The 21647-nt window shown below is 36.4% G+C and overlaps 1 protein-coding gene across 1 annotated transcript; it reads right to left on the bottom strand.

Annotated features, from left to right (window-relative positions):
* Positions 1-96: 96 nt before the first annotated feature.
* Positions 97-825, bottom strand: LOC133669915 (uncharacterized). The gene has a single exon (XM_062090246.1). It carries the CDS (start codon positions 823-825, stop codon positions 97-99), a length of 729 nt encoding a protein of 242 aa, XP_061946230.1.
* Between the last annotated feature and the right edge of the window lie 20822 nt (positions 826-21647).

Genomic DNA, 21647 nt, shown 5'->3' with positions numbered 1-21647 from the left:
CTTTTCATCATTATTATTTTTTTTCATCATCATTTTTTTTATATCCTTTTCAGTAAATAAAAATAATAATAATAATTAAAATAAAAGGGTCAAAAATTAGGTTATGACAATTTGAACCATCTTTTCCAATTGCTGAATCTGTTTTCTGGCCCTTTGCAATTCCTCCTTCTCTATATCAAGCTCGACTACCTTAGTGTTTAGTTGTACATCGAGACTGCTGATATAGTCTTGCCATTCCTCAAATTGTTCTTGCATCTTCTTTGCTTCTTCCTCTCGAGACTCAAGCTCAGCTTGTATCACAGAAACTTGGTTTCTCATACCATTTATTTTGTCCAGGTATTCCTTCATGTCTGACTCAGCTACCCTCATTGCTTCTCTCTCATCTTTAGCCTGCATCTGATATCGAGTTCTTAAGCTTCTTTCTTCTTCAATGGTGAGATCAGCTAATCTGTTCTTCACTTTTTCAGCTTCCCATTTTAATTTATACTGGTCCCTTTCTTTTTTTAGAGAAGCTATTGTCTCTTTGTCAGCAGACTTTCTACTTTTTGAGGCCCTTTTTAGAGTCACCAATTTCTGCTCCACCATTACATGTTTATTTACCAACTCGTCATACTTGGCCTTCCCCTCATTCAGTTGCTCATTTGCTTCGTGCTGGTTCTTCTTGAACTTAACAATTTGCTCATCTCTTTCCTTGAATTGCTGATCCAGAGAGGCCTTCATCTCTTCTTCTTTTAAAAGTTGGTTTTCCAGGAATTTTTGATGATTTTTGCTATTGTTGAGCTCAATCCTAAGCTTTTCCAACTTTTTTTTGGAGATTTTCCTCATTGTCGACCCTTTTTCTTTTGAGCTCCAATGTCACAGATGGCTTATCTTGGGCTCTTCTTTGCTCTTTTGCCTCTTGAAGTATCTTAGATGAGCCGCCACTCCTCCATATTGAATATGTAGGGCTAACTGAGAACTCTTTTTAATGCTCTTCCTTTTAGACCAAAACAGACTGCTTCCAGTCATTTCTGATGGCATCTAACATATCTAAAGAGCTAGCTTCTTTAAACAAACCGGTGTACTTGGCTAACTCCCGAGTTCTTGGCATGTATTGTACTCCTCCAAACTGTCTGGCCACCAATGAGGGTGAGTAACTGATATATCCAGTTAAGCCAATCAATGGAACCCATGCTTTGTCGCCACAACCCATAAGGTAAGATGAACCGCTTACCAAGGAGCTCTCCATCTAAAATTACTTTGGGGAAGCGCTTGGTATTTCTTTACCCATGCCTTTTCATCCAAATCACTCCATTCTTTAGTCAGCACCAAGTCAAGAGGCCTCATGTTAAACCACTAAAAATTTTTGAAGACTTCTTTTGAAGTTTCCAAATGACTAACCATCCACATGAATAAGAGAGGAATAGAGCATCACATCGCCCCTTTCCGATGCAGTCTGCAATGATTTAGAGATAGGAAGGTTTCAGCTAAGATGGCTGAAGTAGGGTTATTCTTTGTCTGTTCAAATTCCAGGAAAGTGTTTGCAGCTTCAATGCTAATAATTCCAGCGGCTTTTGAAGGAAACATAAATAGCCCAAAGATGGCAAAAGCAATTATCTGATATCTTTCTTCACCTAACTTCCTTTTTTCTTTATCAATCTTCAATTTACTCTCGATCATTTTCTATTTGAACCCTCCATTGGATGTTATGTATCGATTAACTTGGTCCAAATGTAGAAGTTTTGCAACTATTGCTGCTGTACTCTCAATTCTTTGCCTGAAGTACACTTTGTAAGGGTCATTCGAGAAACTCAAGATCTGGGCATACTCTTCAAGAGTAGGGGTCATATCAACATCCCTGAAGGTGAAACACTTGTAGCTCGGATCCTAGAAATGCATCAAGGCTTTGACTGCTGAAATCTGAACAGGAATTCTTACTAGATGAGCGATCCTTCCATACTTTTTCTCAAACAGATTCTCATCTATATATCCTAAAATCGGGGCCAACTTCTTTATGTTGTTTATTAAGCAGTGCACTTTGGTTATGTGCGGTAATTCTTCAACCTTGGTTCTTGAGCAATCCCTTTCGACTAATTGCATCATCTCATATCTTTCCCAGTATTCCGAAAAGGTAATGGAAGTCATGGTCTTAGCTCAAAAATCTTACAGAGTTTAAAGAAGTTCTAGGTTATTATATGAGGGATATGTTTTCTAACTAGTCTCAAGAGGTCTATGAACTGCCCAGTGACTACCTTTCGTAAAGGCAGTATAGGGGTTCACAAGGGATGGTTGGGGCACTGTGTGACCGCCATCACAGAGTAAACACTTAGCTCATAGTTGAATGTTTCACGAATTTGAACCCCGACTGAAAGTCATGAAGCAGACCGCTACTCCCCACCTAACCTAGAATTAGGTTTATTCGCAAAATTAAAATGCATACTAAAATAGTAAAATACAAGCTAAAATTAAAGACCAACAAAAAGGCAAGCAATCAAACAAGCAAAGCTTAGTTCGACCAGAAAAGGTTTTCCCCAGTGGAGTCGTTATCCTGTCGTGGGGTGCGCGACGTCATCTGGCGACGGCGAAGGCTTCTTGTCGTGCCTCCTGATGAGGGATGTTATGTGTTGGGAAGGGTTTTTGGATTTAATCATAAAATTATGATTAATGTTCAGGAGTCGCCACCTCGTATTATGGTCATTAGGAACCTATAGTCTGCGAGAGTCTAAGTAAGGGACTGGTTGTGCAAGGGGAAGACACATCACCCCCAGTGCACCCTACCTAAGGTAAGCTGTATTGTTGTTTGATTGTTTTTCTAGGTCGAGTTTCTATTCGTTGGTCTTTTCTAAGGTTCAAGGCAAATCTCCCTTCATGAGGGAGTCTCTACCTTATCGGGTTAAATCCTAACCGTTCTAAAGTCTGAATTTTAGCATTGCATTTATTTACACCTTGTATCTTTAATACCTGAGGGTGTACTTTATCGTGTAATTTTACACCCCATAAATATTAAAGTCTACATTTAGACTCCTAAAAAAAGGTTGGAAAGAGATTTTTGACATGTTGGCCAAATCCTAAAGGATAATCATAAACTGGTTACGATATCCATTTTTAATTTTTTAATCATGAAAAAGATGCTTCTTTTTTTTATGAAAAATATGCTTGGAAAAATTTTAGGATTTGGCCGTATGCAACAATATATATATTGAAATATTTCAGAGAAAACCGGGTATATATATTGAAATATTTCGGAGAAAACCGGGCATTTTGATACCGGATTTATATTTTACAGTGTAAATATACAACTCGATATTATGCAAAATTGGTAGAAAAAAATATTTGAGAAAATCATAATTTTTTTGAAAGGATTTTTGAATTTTATTTTTATTTTTTATTATTATTTATATTAATTAATTAAATATTATTTAAACATGTGGGCTGGGCCAAGCACAGGCCCAAAAACAGGTGGGTTGGTATTGGCCCAAATCAAACATATTGTTTTTTTAATTTGGGGACGGGCTGGACCTGGGCCAGCCAACTGGGCTGGGCTAGGACAGGTCCAGCCCAAAGCAACTTAGTCACTGGCAGCCTTGTGACTAATAAGTTGCATGAGATGGTACAGCGTGAATTATAATTCACATTGCATTGTTCTCATACGGCAGTAGCAATGAGGGGGAAGAATAAGAAGAGAGGAGGGGGACTTACCTGGCATTGAGGGAGCTGGTGGCCTGACTGGTGGCGCACGGTGTGGCTGGGGTGGTGAGGCCAGTGGCTGGCTCTAGTCACCGTGGAAGAAGAAAAAGAAACAGAGGCCTACGAAGGAGAAAGGAAGCTTGCGGTTGGAGCTGTTGGAGTGGTTGAGGAGAGAGCTGCTACCCTGGCTTCTTTGGGGAAGGAAAAAAGCTTCTGGGCAAGGTGGTGGCCGCTGCTTCCATTGTTGCTGCTGCTGCCGGGGTCACAGTGGTAGAGAAGAAGATTTTTACAGTGGAGAGAGCGAGAAATGGTGCAACCACCACATGGGATGGTTTGATGGCTACTGGAGGTAAGGATTATGGTGAGAAGACGGGTGATGAAGGTGGTGGTGGCTGAAGGCCACGGTGGAGAGAGAAAGCAGAGAAAGGATCGGTTGCAGGAAAAATGAGTAGGGAAGGCTGGTTTTCAGCCAACTATGAGTTCAATTTTCTTCTCCTCCCTGAATGTGAAATCTACTCCTATATCGAAGTGGAAGAGGGTAATCTTGTCTTCACAGGGGAACAAATTCCAGCCCTTGATTCGATTGGGAAGGATCCCAACCGTTGGCTCAAAGTAGGCATGGTGCACTGTCAATCTGCAGTTGTAGGTTGCCTGAGGTGGCCTCTTTGGAGTGGTGCCACGTCCGTTTATGTGCTAGTGAACTGGTGAAGACCATACCCAGACGTAGAGGGATGTCTGGTGATCAGTTTCGTGCACGGTTTGGTACATTTGGTGGACGTTAAGTGCATTAAATGCACCTGCAAAGGAGGTGACTGGACCAGTTTTTCCAGAAAAATAAGGAAGATAATGAATAGTGACCACGACGCGTCGTCTAGTCCCTCTTTTTTTAACTCAAAACGGCGTCGTTTTAGGTTTTAAATAGGGATTTCTCTGAAGTTCAAAGCAGTCCTCTAACTTTCATTTTTATGCAATTGTACCCCTAATTGACCTAAACTTTTGATTTAATGCAATTATACCCTTGCTGAATTTCAATTGGAACCCTGGATTTACGCGCCTTTTGCACATTAGTCCCTGGTTTTGAATTTTTGCAATTTAACCACTAATTGACCATTAAACTTTTCATTTCTTCAATTTAGTCCCTAGTTTTTGTCAATTAGGCTCCTTTAGTCCGACGCCTTTTGCAAATTGGTCCCTGGCTATGAATTTCTTCAATTTAACCCCTAATTGACACCAAAACTTCAATTTTCTTGCAATTTGGCCCCTAATTTCAATCAAATAACTTGGAAAAAAATTAAATTTAGTCTCTTAAAATTCCAATCTTCTCAATTAAGCACAAATTAGGCCCCTAAACTTAATTTTTCACCAATTAAGCCCCAAATAAAATTAATTTGACCCATTTAAAGTATAATTAAGTCCTTGCACTTAATTAAATCTTTCAATTGGACCCAAACTAATTCTTAAACATAATTAAAATTTAATTTGGCCTATTAAAAATTTACTTACGTCCTTGGACTTAATTTTTATGCAAATTTGTCCAATAATCATTTCATCTGACCTTGAATTTGTATTTTTTCTCCATTTTTAGTTATAATAGGGTACAATTATCCTTGAATCTCCTTCAAAAATTGCAACTTGATTTTCCGGCCTGCTTTCTCCACGTTGCTAGCCTTTATTTTATTTTTTTGATTTTTATTTTGAAAATAAATAAATAAATTTTTGGCAAATAACCCAGAATTGGGTTATGACAACTACTAAATTGCAATTCAATTGCATTGACAATGTCATATAATATGAAGCTTGTTGATTGGGATGCGAGAGGCCAACAAATTAAAAGTAAGGCATTTAGAGGTATATGGAGATTAAACTTTGGTAATTATTAAATAAAAGGAGAATATGTGGATCCATATTTAAAGCTTATCCCATACCAATAATACATAACGTGATTGATAAAAAAAAAATTAAGATTATTGATTTCAGCCACTTGCCTCAGGGTGAGAACCAAATGGTGGATGCATTATCGATAATTGTAGTAATGTTTAAAATTGATGAAGGAATGCAGATCCAACCAATTAAAATAGAAATATAAGACACTCTAGCCCATTGTCTGAGTATAAAAAAGGAATCTAATGGAAAACCATGGTGTGTGTGTGTCTATATATATATGTATATATATATATATATATATATATATATATATATATATATATATATATATATCTTGAAGTATATAAAAAATCAAGAATATTATGAAAAAGGCAACTAAGAATGACGAGAAGACCATCAAATGTTTGTCCATGAACTTCTTTTTAAATGGAGAGGTTCTTTATAAAAGAGGATAAGATATGGTTTAAAAGGTTTCTAAGATTGATATAAACTCTCAATAAAACTAAATTCAGGCTTATGATTGAACTTGACACGATAATAACATCTACTAAGATACCATGACTATAAGTGACTAACCCCCGCTTAATGCTTATAATTGAAATGCAAACAAGAAGTATATAAGACTTTGTGGCTGTTTGGTATTGTGGTTGTGGGTGAGGTTCACCAGCAGCCATAAATTTTCTTGTTTGGTTAAGCAAAAAACACATTTTTTTTAGGACCCACCATTTATTAAGGTTGTGCCACAGGTTTACCAAAAACTGTATTTTGTTGCTTCTTGTGCGGAGAAATCACTGAACAGTGTAGCCATGCTCCATTGTTCACGTGAACAGTGGAGCATACCTCCACTAAAAAGTACAGCATGATTCCACTATTCACGTGCCAGCCGGACCAAGTCTGGTCCAAAGCTAAAAATGCATTGAACCGGGTCCAACTCAGTAAAATAAAATAAAAAAATTATATTGTTCACGTGTCGGCCGGACCGGGTCCGATCCAAAGCTAAAAATGCATTGAACTAGGTCCGACCCAGTAAAATAAAAAAATTACTTTTTATTTTTAATTGTGTTTTATTCGAAAAACTAGTGTTAAACATTATTCAATGACACTACATAAACTAAACGGAGATTTGTTCACGTGCCAGTCGGACCAGGTCGGTCCAAAGCTAAAAATGCATTGAATCGGGTTTAACCCAGTAAAATAAAATAAAAAAATTTATATTGTTCACTTGCCAGCCGGACCAGGTCTGGTCCAAAGCTAAAAATGCATTGAACCGGGTCCGACCCAGCAAAATTAAAAAAATTATTTTTTATTTTTAATTGTGTTTTATTCGAAAAACTAGTGTTAAACATTATTCAATGACATTATATAAATTAGACAGAGATCATTTGATGACGTAACATTTATAGAATTTGATCGCAATCCTAATTTTGTTTCTGATTATATTTTACCTGATGTTGTTGCGCTCTTAAGAAATTTGTGAAATTTGTAGTCCTTGTCGGATATATTTCATACATGATGGAATTGTAGATAGTTTAATGGAACAATAAAAATTATTTTATATAAAGTATTATTTATTTCATGATGTAATAGCAATAGTTAAATCTACAATATTTAAATTAAAAACTATCAATATTAATATATATTTTTTAAAATTATTTTATAACCTCAATTTCAAAAGCATTTTTAACCAAACACATTAAACTACTTTTTGTTCAACCTCATTTTCAACCACAGTTTTTACCAAACATATATTTTTCCAAACTAACCTCAACTAAAAGTATTTTTTATAAAACAACTTTTTTCAAACCACAACCAAAACAGCTACTGCTATCATAACCCAATTTTTGACCATTTTATTTTAATTATTATTATTATTTTATTTACTGAAAAGGATAAAAAAATGATGATGATGATAAAAAAATAATAATGATAAAAAAACAAGTAAAATGAGATAAATGAAGAATGAATTAAAATTTGGGTTAAGGGCAACATGATTAGAAGTTTTGGGGTTTAATTAAACTTTGAAATTAATCTAATTAATCTTGGAATTAATTTAATTAATCCAATTAAGGGTTTAATTGGAGAATTGATAAGTTTTGAGACTTAATTGAGCTTGGAATTAATTTAATTAATCCAATCAAGGGTTTAATTGGAGAATTGATAAATTTTTAGACTTAATTAAGCTTGAAATTAATTTAATTCATCCAATCAAGGGTTTAATTGGAGAATTGATAAGTTTTGAGACTTCATTGATCATGGAATTAATTAAATTAATGAAATCAGGAACTTAATTGAAGAAATAGCAAAGTTTGGGGTTAATTGGGGATACTTGACACGACCAAAAGATTGATATCTTTTTCCAAGTGCAGGTGTGTCGAAGTAATAAATAACCCGGCAAGACCGGGGTCGAACCACATGGAGGTTAATTGTATAAATTATAGACAACAATAATACAACAACAACAATAGTAACAATAATAACAATAACAATAATAGTAATAATAATAATAATAATAATAGTAATACTAGTAGTAGTAGTAATAATAATAGTAGTAATATTAATACTAAAGAAGAAGAAGTTGATGAGAACTTTGAGATGGAAAATTAATGTAAGGATTAAACAATGATAACAACAAATGTCAAGGTTAGAGGATCCACTAATGGTACTTCAAACAAGTATAGTATAAACTCTTATTATTCAATTGGAAACCACACACAAAGGAGGTTCCAATCAGATTATAAATTGTTAACATGATTACATTAGTTATCTTATTCGAATAATGCTAATACTTGTAAATGTTGTCAGGCATTCATGATTATAACTTATGTTAACAACAAATCAAGTTCCTTTCATAGCTCAGGTGTCGGTTATACCATACAGTATGGGCTATGAAAGTACCAAGTATTTGTTGTACCAAGTGTTATACAACATAAATCTAGATTAACCATTTAACAAGCAAAGTATTAAAAGTGAACAAGATAGCAAATATAAAGCATGTTAGTATCCAACATTAAAGTCCATGTTGAGTTTATATTATACTTATCCTTACACCATTAGTGTAACCTTTTCACCTTGACATAATTAACTTAGCTAGACATAATGAAAGAAAGAAACATAAATAAACAAGATAAGAACATAAGTAAGATAAAAGTTAACTAAGTAAAGGAAAGGAAATGAAAGGCATAAACTTGATATTAATGAAAGCAAAGCATAAGCAATACAAAGAAAGAAAGCAAGAGCATGATCTTGATCTGAACACCAAGATGCCTAAATACATGGCAAATGCCTCCTTTTATAGGCCAAAATTCAGAGCTATTGATTTGTTGACTAATTGATGAGTGGGTGGCCACATCTTGACTTGGTGACAATTCTTATCTTCTTGTCTGCCAAAAACGTCATTGATGCCGTCATAATTTGAACAAACTTGAATCATGAAAGTTCTAGGAAATTATCTCATCTTTCCAGGGTAACAATTTGAGATCATTTTAACTTCTAGAACTCGAGATATAGGCTGAACACTGAATAGTGTCTGGGTTGCAGGACAGATTTAGACTTCTTCTTTGTTGCTACAATTTGGACTTGAAAACGGCCTTATTAAATCTTGGGCTCCACATGAAAGTTGTAGGCCTATGTCTTATCTTTCCATCCATATAAAATGGACCTAAATTCAAGATCTACAGCTCCAGATATGACCCAATTACCGAAATGTGTTCCAATTTGGACTACACCAGCATCTCTTTGGCCATCTTTTTGTCCTTTCAATTTCAGTACTTCAACTCATCAATCAATTCTTTCATTTATGTGATAGGCCTGCATTTAAGATGAACATTTACCATAAATTAAAGGTATCTTATATAATTAGAGATGTTATTATAAAACATGCTTTAGTTAAGGAGTTATTGATACTTCAAGTGCAAAATGGTGATATAAAACCTTGATAAAATTGCACTTTTAAGTACTAATCAATACGATTGCAGCAGATTAAAGTCCAAGAACTAACTTGTGAAAGGCGCCGAAATGCAGGGAAAATTACTGTTTAAAACAGGGGTTTAATTATAAAATTGTCGAAACTTCATGGGTCAAAGTGAAAATGGCCACTGTTTATCTCCAAACGGCGTCGTTTTGAAGATGTTGTTCATCTTCTTCTCCTTTAAGCCAGTGACTGTTTCTGCAGTAATGGAGGGCGCCGAACGTTGCAGCAGTAATCGTCGTCCGTTGGCTTCAGTAATAAGCACCTTAATGGTGGTCGACCCTCAGCCTGCCGCCCGTTACCACCCGCCGAACTCTATATAAACGGAGGAGCACCGAAAAAACAGAGGTTGGTTGGAGAGAGAGGGGACGAACGAAACCAAAAGAGAGAAACCTAAAGATACCAGCTGAATTTTTAAGTGTTGTTTTAGAACCCCATACCAGAAGTGAACCCTTCCCTTACCAATACCGGCCTTAAAACAACGAAAACAGAAACAAACCGAGAGAGAGAGGACTGGAGAGACAAAAACAGTGAGGCGCATTGGCCAGCCAACACAGGAGTGCCACCGGTTGCGCCACCCTCTTTCCCCTCCGAACAGACATGATACTGAGACGATAAGAGAGCCACGAGTAGACTTTCGTTCCTCTGTTTCTTCTCAAAGAAACAGAGGAGGCTAAAGAAAAAGAGCCACGAGAAAGGGGGGAACAAAAGCTAAACCCAGACAAAAAACCAAAAACCAGAGGATAAAAAAAACGCAGAAAAGAGAAGGAAAAGTAAAGGAGCAACATAGAGAGGAGGATTGGCTTAGCAATTACTTTCGTCCTTGCAGATAGAGAAAGACCCAGAATCAAAACCAATTCAAAGCAGGTCGGCCTCTTCATCACCTTCTCAGCTTCAAAGTTGCTGAGAAAACAAAAGGAACATGTAGGCAGGTGAGCGCATAAGGAAGACAAAGGGAAGCAGCGGGCGAGGATCCATCAGCACTGTAAGCGTCTTCAGTCTCCAGCACCAGGTAAGCAAACTTTTGCTTCTTTGTTAATTTGATTAGCATAGACTCTATGCAAGTGAATTTTAATTCACTTGCACACTGAAGCAACACGCGTGCATTAGCGCACGCGTGTTGCTCAGCCCAGCCTGGTCACCGGCTTGGGCCAGTGACCGGCTGGGTTGGGTCTATCCCAACCCATGTGGGCTGAGCTGGGCCCAGCCCAAATAAATAAAAAAAAATAAAACAACAGAAAAGTAAAAAAGGTAGAAAAAAATTAAAAAAAATGTGTATGCATGAATAAAAATAATTTAAATTTATTGGTTTATTCACTGATGCCAGAGTCAGGAATAAAAATACCGGTTTAAATTTATATTATTTTTATTCGGTGTATTTTATTTTATTTAGCTAGAAAAATAAAAAATATGTGCATGCGTAAAAATAAATTTATTTTTATTTATTTATTCACTGGTGCTAGAGCAAGGAATACAAAATATTGATCTAATTTTATTTTCGTAGCTACGAATTTTTACCAACGCCAGAGTTGGAATTATTCGAGCTCGAATATTCATTGGCGCTAGAGTCAGGAATATTATAAACAAATCATCATAGCATAAGCGAATAAATGTTTAGCAATTTAAGACAAAACCAGCAATGCAGTCTGCCTCAGGCAGAACGTTTAAGGGGTGATAATATCTTCCTTTTTACGTAACCAATCCCGAGCCATAGAATCTTTGTTGACCAGTTAGGGTTCCTAGTGACCATAATACTAGGTGGTGATTCCTCAAAGAAGACCTTTTAACCAGATGCCAGAAATTTGTTCTTTTTCCATAATATAAGAATTTTATTTTGTGGGCTGCCGCGATGTCGGGTGCGACAGAATGGCGACTCCACTGGGGATCTTAGGATTAAGCTTTGTCTTTTGTCTTATTATTGCTATCTTTTTTGTGTTTATTTGTTTATTTTTCCTGCATTTACAGCTTTAGCATGCATTTTTGTTTATGTTGTCATGCATTACTTTGGGAGCACACACTTTACAAACTAGGATAAGTGGGGGAGTAACGGTACCCCAATGGCTTTAGCCTGGGTAAGACTCATGAAACCATCCAGCTCTCGCTTGATTGTTTACTTGGAAGTGGTTGATATGCCAAACTGATATTACTTAGGGCCTCTATTTTCACACTACTTGTAAGCCTCATATCGACCTTTCATGGACGATCACTGAGCATGCGAGAGAACATTTGAAACTAGATAATGACCAACCCTTTGATGCACTCAACAATTAGGATCTTCCTATTAGGTTGTCATCCCGTGAAGGGCGAGTCCGCATTTCATACGCATTTTTTTTAATTAATTGATCCAGCATTTTTGCATTTTTGCATGATTTACATTTAGCAAGTTGAAATATAGGTTCCCCATTGAAACACGGCTATAACACTCGTTCGAGAAAAAGACAAATGGAAAACGAAGAAAGAGCCCAGTTGGAAGCCCAACATCAAAAAGAGGTGGATAATCTTACAGAAGAAGTCGCAAGGCTTACTAGTCTACTCGAGCAGGCCTTGAGAGATAAATCCGGAAAAGCAACACTTATAGCTCAGCTTGAAGATATGCATGTAACTCATTTCGATCCACAGAATCTGGGGGCAAATAGGGTGTCATCTGAATTTCAACAAGCTATACATTTCCAGCCAGCATACCCCAGGAGAATGTCATTTACCATTGATTCTACCGAGAAAGAATCTCAAAAGGGCAAGATGGTGAAAGAAGAGGACTTGGAAAAATGGACTGCCTAAGAAGAAAGGATAAGGGCAGTTGAGGGAGACCATTTGTGTGACCTGGTGAAAGCTGTCAATATGTGTTTGGTACCTAACATAGTCATTCCTAAGAAGTTTAGGGTGCCAGAATTCATTAAATATACGGGAACTCAATGCCCTATAACTCATCTCAAAGCATACTGCAACAAAATGGCTGAGGTGGTTGATGATGAGAAATTGCTGATTCATTTCTTCCAAGACAGCTTGAGTGACGCTGCCCTCACTTGGTATATGCAGTTGGACAATACCAAGGTTAAAAAATGGAAGGACTTAGTTGATGCCTTCATGAGGCAATATAAGTTCAATATAGACGTGGGCCTGCATTTAAGATGAACATTTACCATAAATTAAAGGTATCTTATATAATTAGAGATGTTATTATAAAACATGCTTTAGTTAAGGAGTTATTGATACTTCAAGTGCAAAATGATGATATAAAACCTTGATAAAATTGCACTTTTAAGTACTAATCACACTCCCCAACCAGCTTATTACTAGTCCCTACTAATTAAAGCGTTAAAATAGAAAAACAATTTGCAAATTCCACAAAGCAAGGCATTCATCATTCAACTTCCATTAATCTATCCAGATAAACAAACTCTCATTAAATTTTATATATCTGCTCAATACCTCTTAAACAAAATATTAATAAACCTTCCTTGTTATGTGCTCAATGTATGAAACATAGATGATGGGGCTTTTGTTGGAAGAAAACAATATTTTGTTCTAATGTTTAAGGTTAACTTTCTTGGATTGGGATTATTTTATTTTATTTTACTTTTTTTTTTAATATCTATACATATAACATAAAACACAATGCATCTTTAACCCATGTAACGAGCTTTCGGCTAATGACTCCCAGACTAGTTGATCTTAGGGCATTAGGTGTTGAGACACCCCTACGAGCTTAGTAACTCGGGTTGCAGATACTGATACGTAGATAGTGCAATGTTTGATTCCCTTAAGCTTTTCTCCTTAACCCGTGTAACAAGCTTTGGGCCAATAGCTCCCAAGTCAGTTGACTTTAGGGTATTAGGTGTTAAAACACCCCTTCGGGCTTAATTGCTTAGGTTAGGGAGGCTATGAAATCAAACTTATCTACGTTTTTATTATCATCATTTTCTTTTTCTTTTCTTTTCTTTTTCTTTTTCTCTTTTTTTTTGTTTTTTTGTTGTTTTTTTTTTGCAAATTATAGACTATCCCTATCCCTTAGTTGTTGTTACCTTTAACAAAAGAACATAAATAATGTAATAATCCAATGTGCAACCCACAATCATATGTTAAAGTGTGTGTGTGAAAATGAAGGTTTAAGAATACTTGTTAAATGAGTATATGAGCAGAATTAAGTGATAATAATGCGAGAGTTTGTAAACCTGAATATTTCAAGAAGTATTGTAATAGGCCTTGTTATGAATATTGCAAATAACCATTAGAAAATGTTTACTAAGATGCGTCTCAAGAGTCATTCCCCCTTACTCTACCATCCTAGTAATAACAGTTTTGCCCAATGGTTTTTAAAAACAAAAACAGTTAGTTGGTTAGTTTTTTTTTTTTTTAATTACTACTACCCTCTCCCCCCAACCAAAATGAGACATTGTCCTCAATGTCCTAAGGTAGAAAGATAGAGTATAGAAGACATCACCTGAAACAACGAACACTGACAAACTTGAAACACACTTAAACAAATATAAGAAATAACAGAACAAAATACTATGTTAGAAATAAAACCAAAAGACACAAGGATTCACAAACGAAGGCTCAAATCCAATCTTAGCTTTTTACGGCTTTCTGTAGTTGACCAATTGATGCGACTCATGGAAGGATCAATTACAGGGGTGAAAGATTGTAGTTTGTCGACAATTGTTCAGCAGTAGCAGCAGAGATTATGATTTGTCGTGCCGAAGATGTTAGAAATTCCTGTTCCACAGCTTGATCAAGAAAAGACAACAAAGTATCATAAAAACCATTAACATTGAGCAAACCTATAGGTTTATGGTGAATGTGAAGTTGGGTCCAAGAGGAAATATGAAAGATCTCTTCCAATGTGCCCAGACCACCTGGTAAGGCAATGAAGGCATCAGCATGGTTAAACATTGTATTCATTCGATCAAACATTGTAGAGACCTGTAGTTCCTCTCCAATTGTTCTTCCAATGATGTCCCCTTTTGTTAAAGCTTCGGGGACGACCCCCAAAACTTGACTACCTCCTAAAAATGCAGTTATTGCCACACCCCCCCATTAACCCAAGGCTACCTCCCCCATACACTAAATGAATCTTTTTCTCAGCTAGTACCTGACCAAGATGATTTGCTGCTTCTAAAAAAACTATTTCCTTCCCAGGACTGGATCCACCGAAAACACAAATATTTTTTATGTGATAAATTGAGGAACCTGCCATTTCTACACGCTTCTATATCTGTCTAATGTAAGGGATGAGTAGAAATGAGGGGAAGGAAGAGAAGATTTTATAGATGAGAAATTGAAGATACAATCATACCACCTATATGTAGGCCAGCTGGAGTCTCACACTCTCTCTCTCTCTTTATTTATTTATTTATTTTGAAAAAGCATGTGTATGTACAGGTAGTTGTGATTGTGGCTCACATCTTCCCTTGGTTTTACGTCCAAGAACGGCTTAAACGCCCTCTATGGGTCGGGGATAGGCTTCCCATCCAGTTTTCTTAAAAACTGGCAAACAGGGTCTTTTTTAGTCAGATTCCCAAGACTAAGTCTATCATGTTCTTTATGAAATTGGGGCCATAAATCATGAATTGCACGATGCACATCTCCACTAGGATGCGTCTCAAGGGTCAACAAAAGATTATCTAAAGACCCCTTACTCAGACCATCCTTAATGAATTGTATTTTATCTTCATGGTTTATAGATACCATTCCTAAAGAATGACATGTGGCATTACAAGTCCATCTGGCACATCGGTGACAGACTTTCAGTCATTTTGCACGACGTTTCTTTGCAAAAGTGCTTTTACCTGTTCCAGGCATGTGTGAAATGAAAGAATTGGAGGACTCACCTGATAATCGGACCTTTGCTTCAATCAGCCAGCGAATATCTTCAGGAATTCCATGATCCATTAACAACTTCAATCTTGCACACCTAGCGCGGTAAATTTTTGTAATCGCATTCTAAGGCAGAGCGGGAAAGTACTTTTTCAAGTTTTCAAGAATGGTGTCCATTTTGAAATGAGAATTGAAAAGATTCAAAGAAGAGAGGAAGAGCAAAGAATTGCACAAATATATACAAATATCAGTTATTATGGGAAACTGAAAGAACCGACTGAAGTCACGGAGTACCGTTATCCGCCATTTGACCGGGATGAGAACTAGCAAAACAAGAGTCACACCAAAAGGAAACACAAAAACAATGTGAGAAAAACAAAATAATCAACCTTTATCTACAGGATCATTCAAACCAATGGATTCATTTTCACTAGGAAAATTATCAAAGTAAGTTTTCAAACGATGTCCATTTCTCTTAGAAACATTGTCATTCTTTGGATTCTCAATATCAAAGGCCTCATAAGGATACACATGTTTCTCAATAAATGGACCGCTCCATCTTGATCTTAACTTTCCAGGAAATAAATGGAGTCGAGAATTATAAAGCAAAACCTTTTGACCAGTATCAACTTTTTGACAATTTTCACAAGTTTTCCAGAATGCATGTGTGTCTTTGAACATGGTGGGCCAATAAAATCCATTTTGAAAGATTTTCGCAATGGTCTTTTTTGACGAGAAATGACTCCCACATGCTTCCGAATGACAAAATTTAATGACACTACTTACCTCATTGTCCGCAATGCATCTTTGAAATATTTGATCAGGACAATGTTTGAATAAGTTAAGGTCATCCCAATAAAATTTCTTCACTTCGTTCAAAAACTTACCTTTGTCTTCGGTACTCCAATGAGTTGGCAAGTCTCCTGAGGCAAGGAAATTGATATTTTTAGCAAACCAAGGCATTGAACTAAGAGAAAGTAAGGATTTGTCAGGAAAGTAATTATCGGTTTGTGTGATGTCAGATATCGAATCTGTTGTCACTCTTGACAAAAGATTCGCATCAACATTTTCAATGCCTTTTTCATCCGTGATTTCTTCCTGAGAATAAGTCATTTGCAAATCTTCAAATTCATCAAACTCAGTATTACTCAAAGTAGATTCAAGTTGATCACAAACTAATTCTTCAATAAGATCTACTTCTTGTAAATCATTATCATCTCTAGGTTGCTTGCAAATGTTGAAAATATTCATCTCCAATGTCATGTTCCCAAATGATAGCTTCATCAGTCCATTCCTACAATTAATCAATGCATTAGAAGTTGCAAGAAATGGACGCCCTAAAATAACAGGAAATGAATTGCATGCTTCAACAGGTTGTGTGTCCAAGACAATAAAATCCACAGGATAAATGAACTTATCGACTTGTACTAACACATCTTCAACTATTCCTCTAGGCACTTTTACAGATCTATCGGCAAGTAAAAGAGTCACAGAAGTTGGTTTTAACTCACCTAGATTGAGATTTTGAAAAACTGAATATGGAAGTAAATTCACACTAGCTCCAAGATCAAGTAAAGCTCTTTCAATTTTATGTTCTCCAATAAAGCATGAAATTGTAGGACAACCAGGGTCTTTATATTTCAATGCATTATTGTTTTGAAGAATGGCACTTACTTGTTCGGCTAAAAAGGCTTTCTTTTTCACATTCAGTTTTCTCTTCACAGTGCACAGATCTTTCAAAAATTTAGCATAAGAAGGAACCTGTTTGATAGCATCCAGCAAAGGTATATTGATCCTTACCTGTTTGAAAGTTTCAAAGATTTCAAAGTTGTGATTGACTTTCCTTTGTTTGGTCATGGCATGAGGAAATGGAAGTGCTGGCGGAGAATCAGTCTTTTCTTTGCAATGATCAGATTCAACCCCTTCCTTACCCTCAGAGATTGATTCATCATCATTCTCACAAGGTTCAAGAATGGGTTTTTCAATAACCTTACCACTACGAAGAGTGATGACTGATTTTACGTGATCCATGTGTTGGCTTCCCGAACTAATTGCATTCGCATTGTATTGCCCCTTGGGATTTTGTTGTGATTGAGATGGAAACTTACCTTTCTCTTGGAAACTGAGAGCAAATGTCAATTTTGCAAGAGTATCTTTAAAATCTGTCATGCTTTGAGCAAGTTGAGTGTTAATTGCCTCTTGCTTTTCCATAAATGCATGCAATGTTTCCTCAAGATTTCTTCTAGGAGGTGGAGCATAAGGAGGTGCATATCCATGAGAATTTTGGAAATTATGATGTGCTTGAAACGGTGGCTGTGAAGTTTGAGCATTATTGTTCTCACTTTTCCAACTGAAATTTGGATGATTTCTCCAACCAGGGTTATATGTTTGCGAATATGGGTTATGGTTGGGCCTTTGAAAACTGTTTAATGCATGGGCTTGTTCATGGAGACATTCTTTAAAACAAGGCAAGGTTGGACAGTCATTGGTTGAATGCTCGTTGGTTTCACAGATTTGACATGCAATGTCTTGAACAAATTTTAATTGACCACTCTTTTTCAATTCTAGTGCTTCGACTTTTTTAGCTAAAGATGCAAACTTGGCTTGGAGGTCATGATCTTCCCTAAGGTTGTACATACCCCCACTAGATGTATGAGGTTGGGTTTTACTTGGTGCCTCATAAGTTCCTGTAGTGTCCCAATTTTGCTCATTTTCAGCTAGCAAGTCTAGGTATTTCATTGCTTCATTAGGGTCTTTATCCTCAAAAGTTCCATTGCACATCAATTCAACCATTTGCCTATCTCTAGGAGTTAACCCTTCATAAAAATGTGAAACTAATCTCCATGTTTCAAAACCATGATGGGGCAAGTATTAAGTAAGTCTCGATACCTATCCCAACATTGGTAAAATGTTTCTCCTGGTGTTTGAGAAAAAGTAATGATTTGTCTTTTGAAAGAGTTTGTTCTGTGGGATGGAAAAAACTTCTTTAAAAATTGTTGTTGCATTTCATCCCAAGCACGAATGGATCCAGGTCTCAAATTTTGTAGCCATGTTTTAGCTTTATCTTTTAATGAAAAAGGAAAAAGCTTCAATCTAATGGTGTTCATGCTACAATTTGAGTCATTATACGTGTTGCAAACCTCCTCAAATTCCCTTAAATGCAAGTATGGATTTTCTAAATCTAAGCCGTGAAAAGATGGTAAAAGTTGAATAATGCCTGTCTTAAAATTAAAATGAGATGCATCAGGAGGAAAAACTATGCATGAGGGTGCACTTGTTCTTGTGGGATTCATGTGGTCTCTAAGTGTTCTTACCCGAATATTCTCATTATTTTCATTATGAAGTGATTGGTTATCTTCTTCGGCCATATTTTCTGAAAATGATGAGGATATCCTACAAAGTCTACCACTTAATGTACGTGACCACACTCTCATGCACGTGTAAGAAGAGAATAAAAGGAAGAAGAAAACAAAAGAAAGAGAAACAAAACAAAAGAAACAAAGTTAGATACAAGAAAAGAGAAAAGAGAAAAGAGAAAATAAAATAAATACTATAATTTGTACAAGAATTTACCTCCCCGGTAACGGCGCCAAAAACTTGACACGACCAAAAGATTGATATCTTTTCCCAAGTGCAGGAGTGTCGAAGTAATAAATAACCCGGCAAGACCGGGGTCGAACCACATGGAGGTTAATTGTATAAATTATAGACAACAATAATACAACAACAACAATAGTAACAATAATAACAATAACAATAATAGTAATAATAATAATAATAATAATAGTAATACTAGTAGTAGTAGTAATAATAATAGTAGTAATATTAATACTAAAGAAGAAGAAGTTGATGAGAACTTTGAGATGGAAAATTAATGTAAGGATTAAACAATGATAACAACAAATGTCAAGGTTAGAGGATCCACTAATGGTACTTCAAACAAGTATAGTATAAACTCTTATTATTCAATTGGAAACCACACACAAAGGAGGTTCCAATCAGATTATAAATTGTTAACATGATTACATTAGTTATCTTATTCGAATAATGCTAATACTTGTAAATGTTGTCAGGCATTCATGATTATAACTTATGTTAACAACAAATCAAGTTCCTTTCATAGCTCAGGTGTCGGTTATACCATACAGTATGGGCTATGAAAGTACCAAGTATTTGTTGTACCAAGTGTTATACAACATAAATCTAGATTAACCATTTAACAAGCAAAGTATTAAAAGTGAACAAGATAGCAAATATAAAGCATGTTAGTATCCAACATTAAAGTCCATGTTGAGTTTATATTATACTTATCCTTACACCATTAGTGTAACCTTTTCACCTTGACATAATTAACTTAGCTAGACATAATGAAAGAAAGAAACATAAATAAACAAGATAAGAACATAAGTAAGATAAAAGTTAACTAAGTAAAGGAAAGGAAATGAAAGGCATAAACTTGATATTAATGAAAGCAAAGCATAAGCAATACAAAGAAAGAAAGCAAGAGCATGATCTTGATCTGAACACCAAGATGCCTAAATACATGGCAAATGCCTCCTTTTATAGGCCAAAATTCAGAGCTATTGATTTGTTGACTAATTGATGAGTGGGTGGCCACATCTTGACTTGGTGACAATTCTTATCTTCTTGTCTGCCAAAAACGTCATTGATGCCGTCATAATTTGAACAAACTTGAATCATGAAAGTTCTAGGAAATTATCTCATCTTTCCAGGGTAACAATTTGAGATCATTTTAACTTCTAGAACTCGAGATATAGGCTGAACACTGAATAGTGTCTGGGTTGCAGGACAGATTTAGACTTCTTCTTTGTTGCTACAATTTGGACTTGAAAACGGCCTTATTAAATCTTGGGCTCCACATGAAAGTTGTAGGCCTATGTCTTATCTTTCCATCCATATAAAATGGACCTAAATTCAAGATCTACAGCTCCAGATATGACCCAATTACCGAAATGTGTTCCAATTTGGACTACACCAGCATCTCTTTGGCCATCTTTTTGTCCTTTCAATTTCAGTACTTCAACTCATCAATCAATTCTTTCATTTATGTGATAGGCCTGCATTTAAGATGAACATTTACCATAAATTAAAGGTATCTTATATAATTAGAGATGTTATTATAAAACATGCTTTAGTTAAGGAGTTATTGATACTTCAAGTGCAAAATGGTGATATAAAACCTTGATAAAATTGCACTTTTAAGTACTAATCAATACGATTGCAGCAGATTAAAGTCCAAGAACTAACTTGTGAAAGGCGCCGAAATGCAGGGAAAATTACTGTTTAAAACAGGGGTTTAATTATAAAATTGTCGAAACTTCATGGGTCAAAGTGAAAATGGCCACTGTTTATCTCCAAACGGCGTCGTTTTGAAGATGTTGTTCATCTTCTTCTCCTTTAAGCCAGTGACTGTTTCTGCAGTAATGGAGGGCGCCGAACGTTGCAGCAGTAATCGTCGTCCGTTGGCTTCAGTAATAAGCACCTTAATGGTGGTCGACCCTCAGCCTGCCGCCCGTTACCACCCGCCGAACTCTATATAAACGGAGGAGCACCGAAAAAACAGAGGTTGGTTGGAGAGAGAGGGGACGAACGAAACCAAAAGAGAGAAACCTAAAGATACCAGCTGAATTTTTAAGTGTTGTTTTAGAACCCCATACCAGAAGTGAACCCTTCCCTTACCAATACCGGCCTTAAAACAACGAAAACAGAAACAAACCGAGAGAGAGAGGACTGGAGAGACAAAAACAGTGAGGCGCATTGGCCAGCCAACACAGGAGTGCCACCGGTTGCGCCACCCTCTTTCCCCTCCGAACAGACATGATACTGAGACGATAAGAGAGCCACGAGTAGACTTTCGTTCCTCTGTTTCTTCTCAAAGAAACAGAGGAGGCTAAAGAAAAAGAGCCACGAGAAAGGGGGGAACAAAAGCTAAACCCAGACAAAAAACCAAAAACCAGAGGATAAAAAAAACGCAGAAAAGAGAAGGAAAAGTAAAGGAGCAACATAGAGAGGAGGATTGGCTTAGCAATTACTTTCGTCCTTGCAGATAGAGAAAGACCCAGAATCAAAACCAATTCAAAGCAGGTCGGCCTCTTCATCACCTTCTCAGCTTCAAAGTTGCTGAGAAAACAAAAGGAACATGTAGGCAGGTGAGCGCATAAGGAAGACAAAGGGAAGCAGCGGGCGAGGATCCATCAGCACTGTAAGCGTCTTCAGTCTCCAGCACCAGGTAAGCAAACTTTTGCTTCTTTGTTAATTTGATTAGCATAGACTCTATGCAAGTGAATTTTAA

Source organism: Populus nigra, chromosome 12 (assembly GCF_951802175.1).
Source record: "Populus nigra chromosome 12, ddPopNigr1.1, whole genome shotgun sequence".
Taxonomy (NCBI): domain Eukaryota; kingdom Viridiplantae; phylum Streptophyta; class Magnoliopsida; order Malpighiales; family Salicaceae; genus Populus; species Populus nigra.
Note: the sequence above shows the minus strand (reverse complement) of the source record. Positions and strands in the feature narration are given on the sequence as shown.

Bases quoted from the DNA above. Each gene is read 5' to 3' on its own strand.
- LOC133669915 (XM_062090246.1), bottom strand. From the start codon at position 825: ATGAGGAAAATCTCCAAAAAAAAGTTGGAAAAGCTTAGGATTGAGCTC.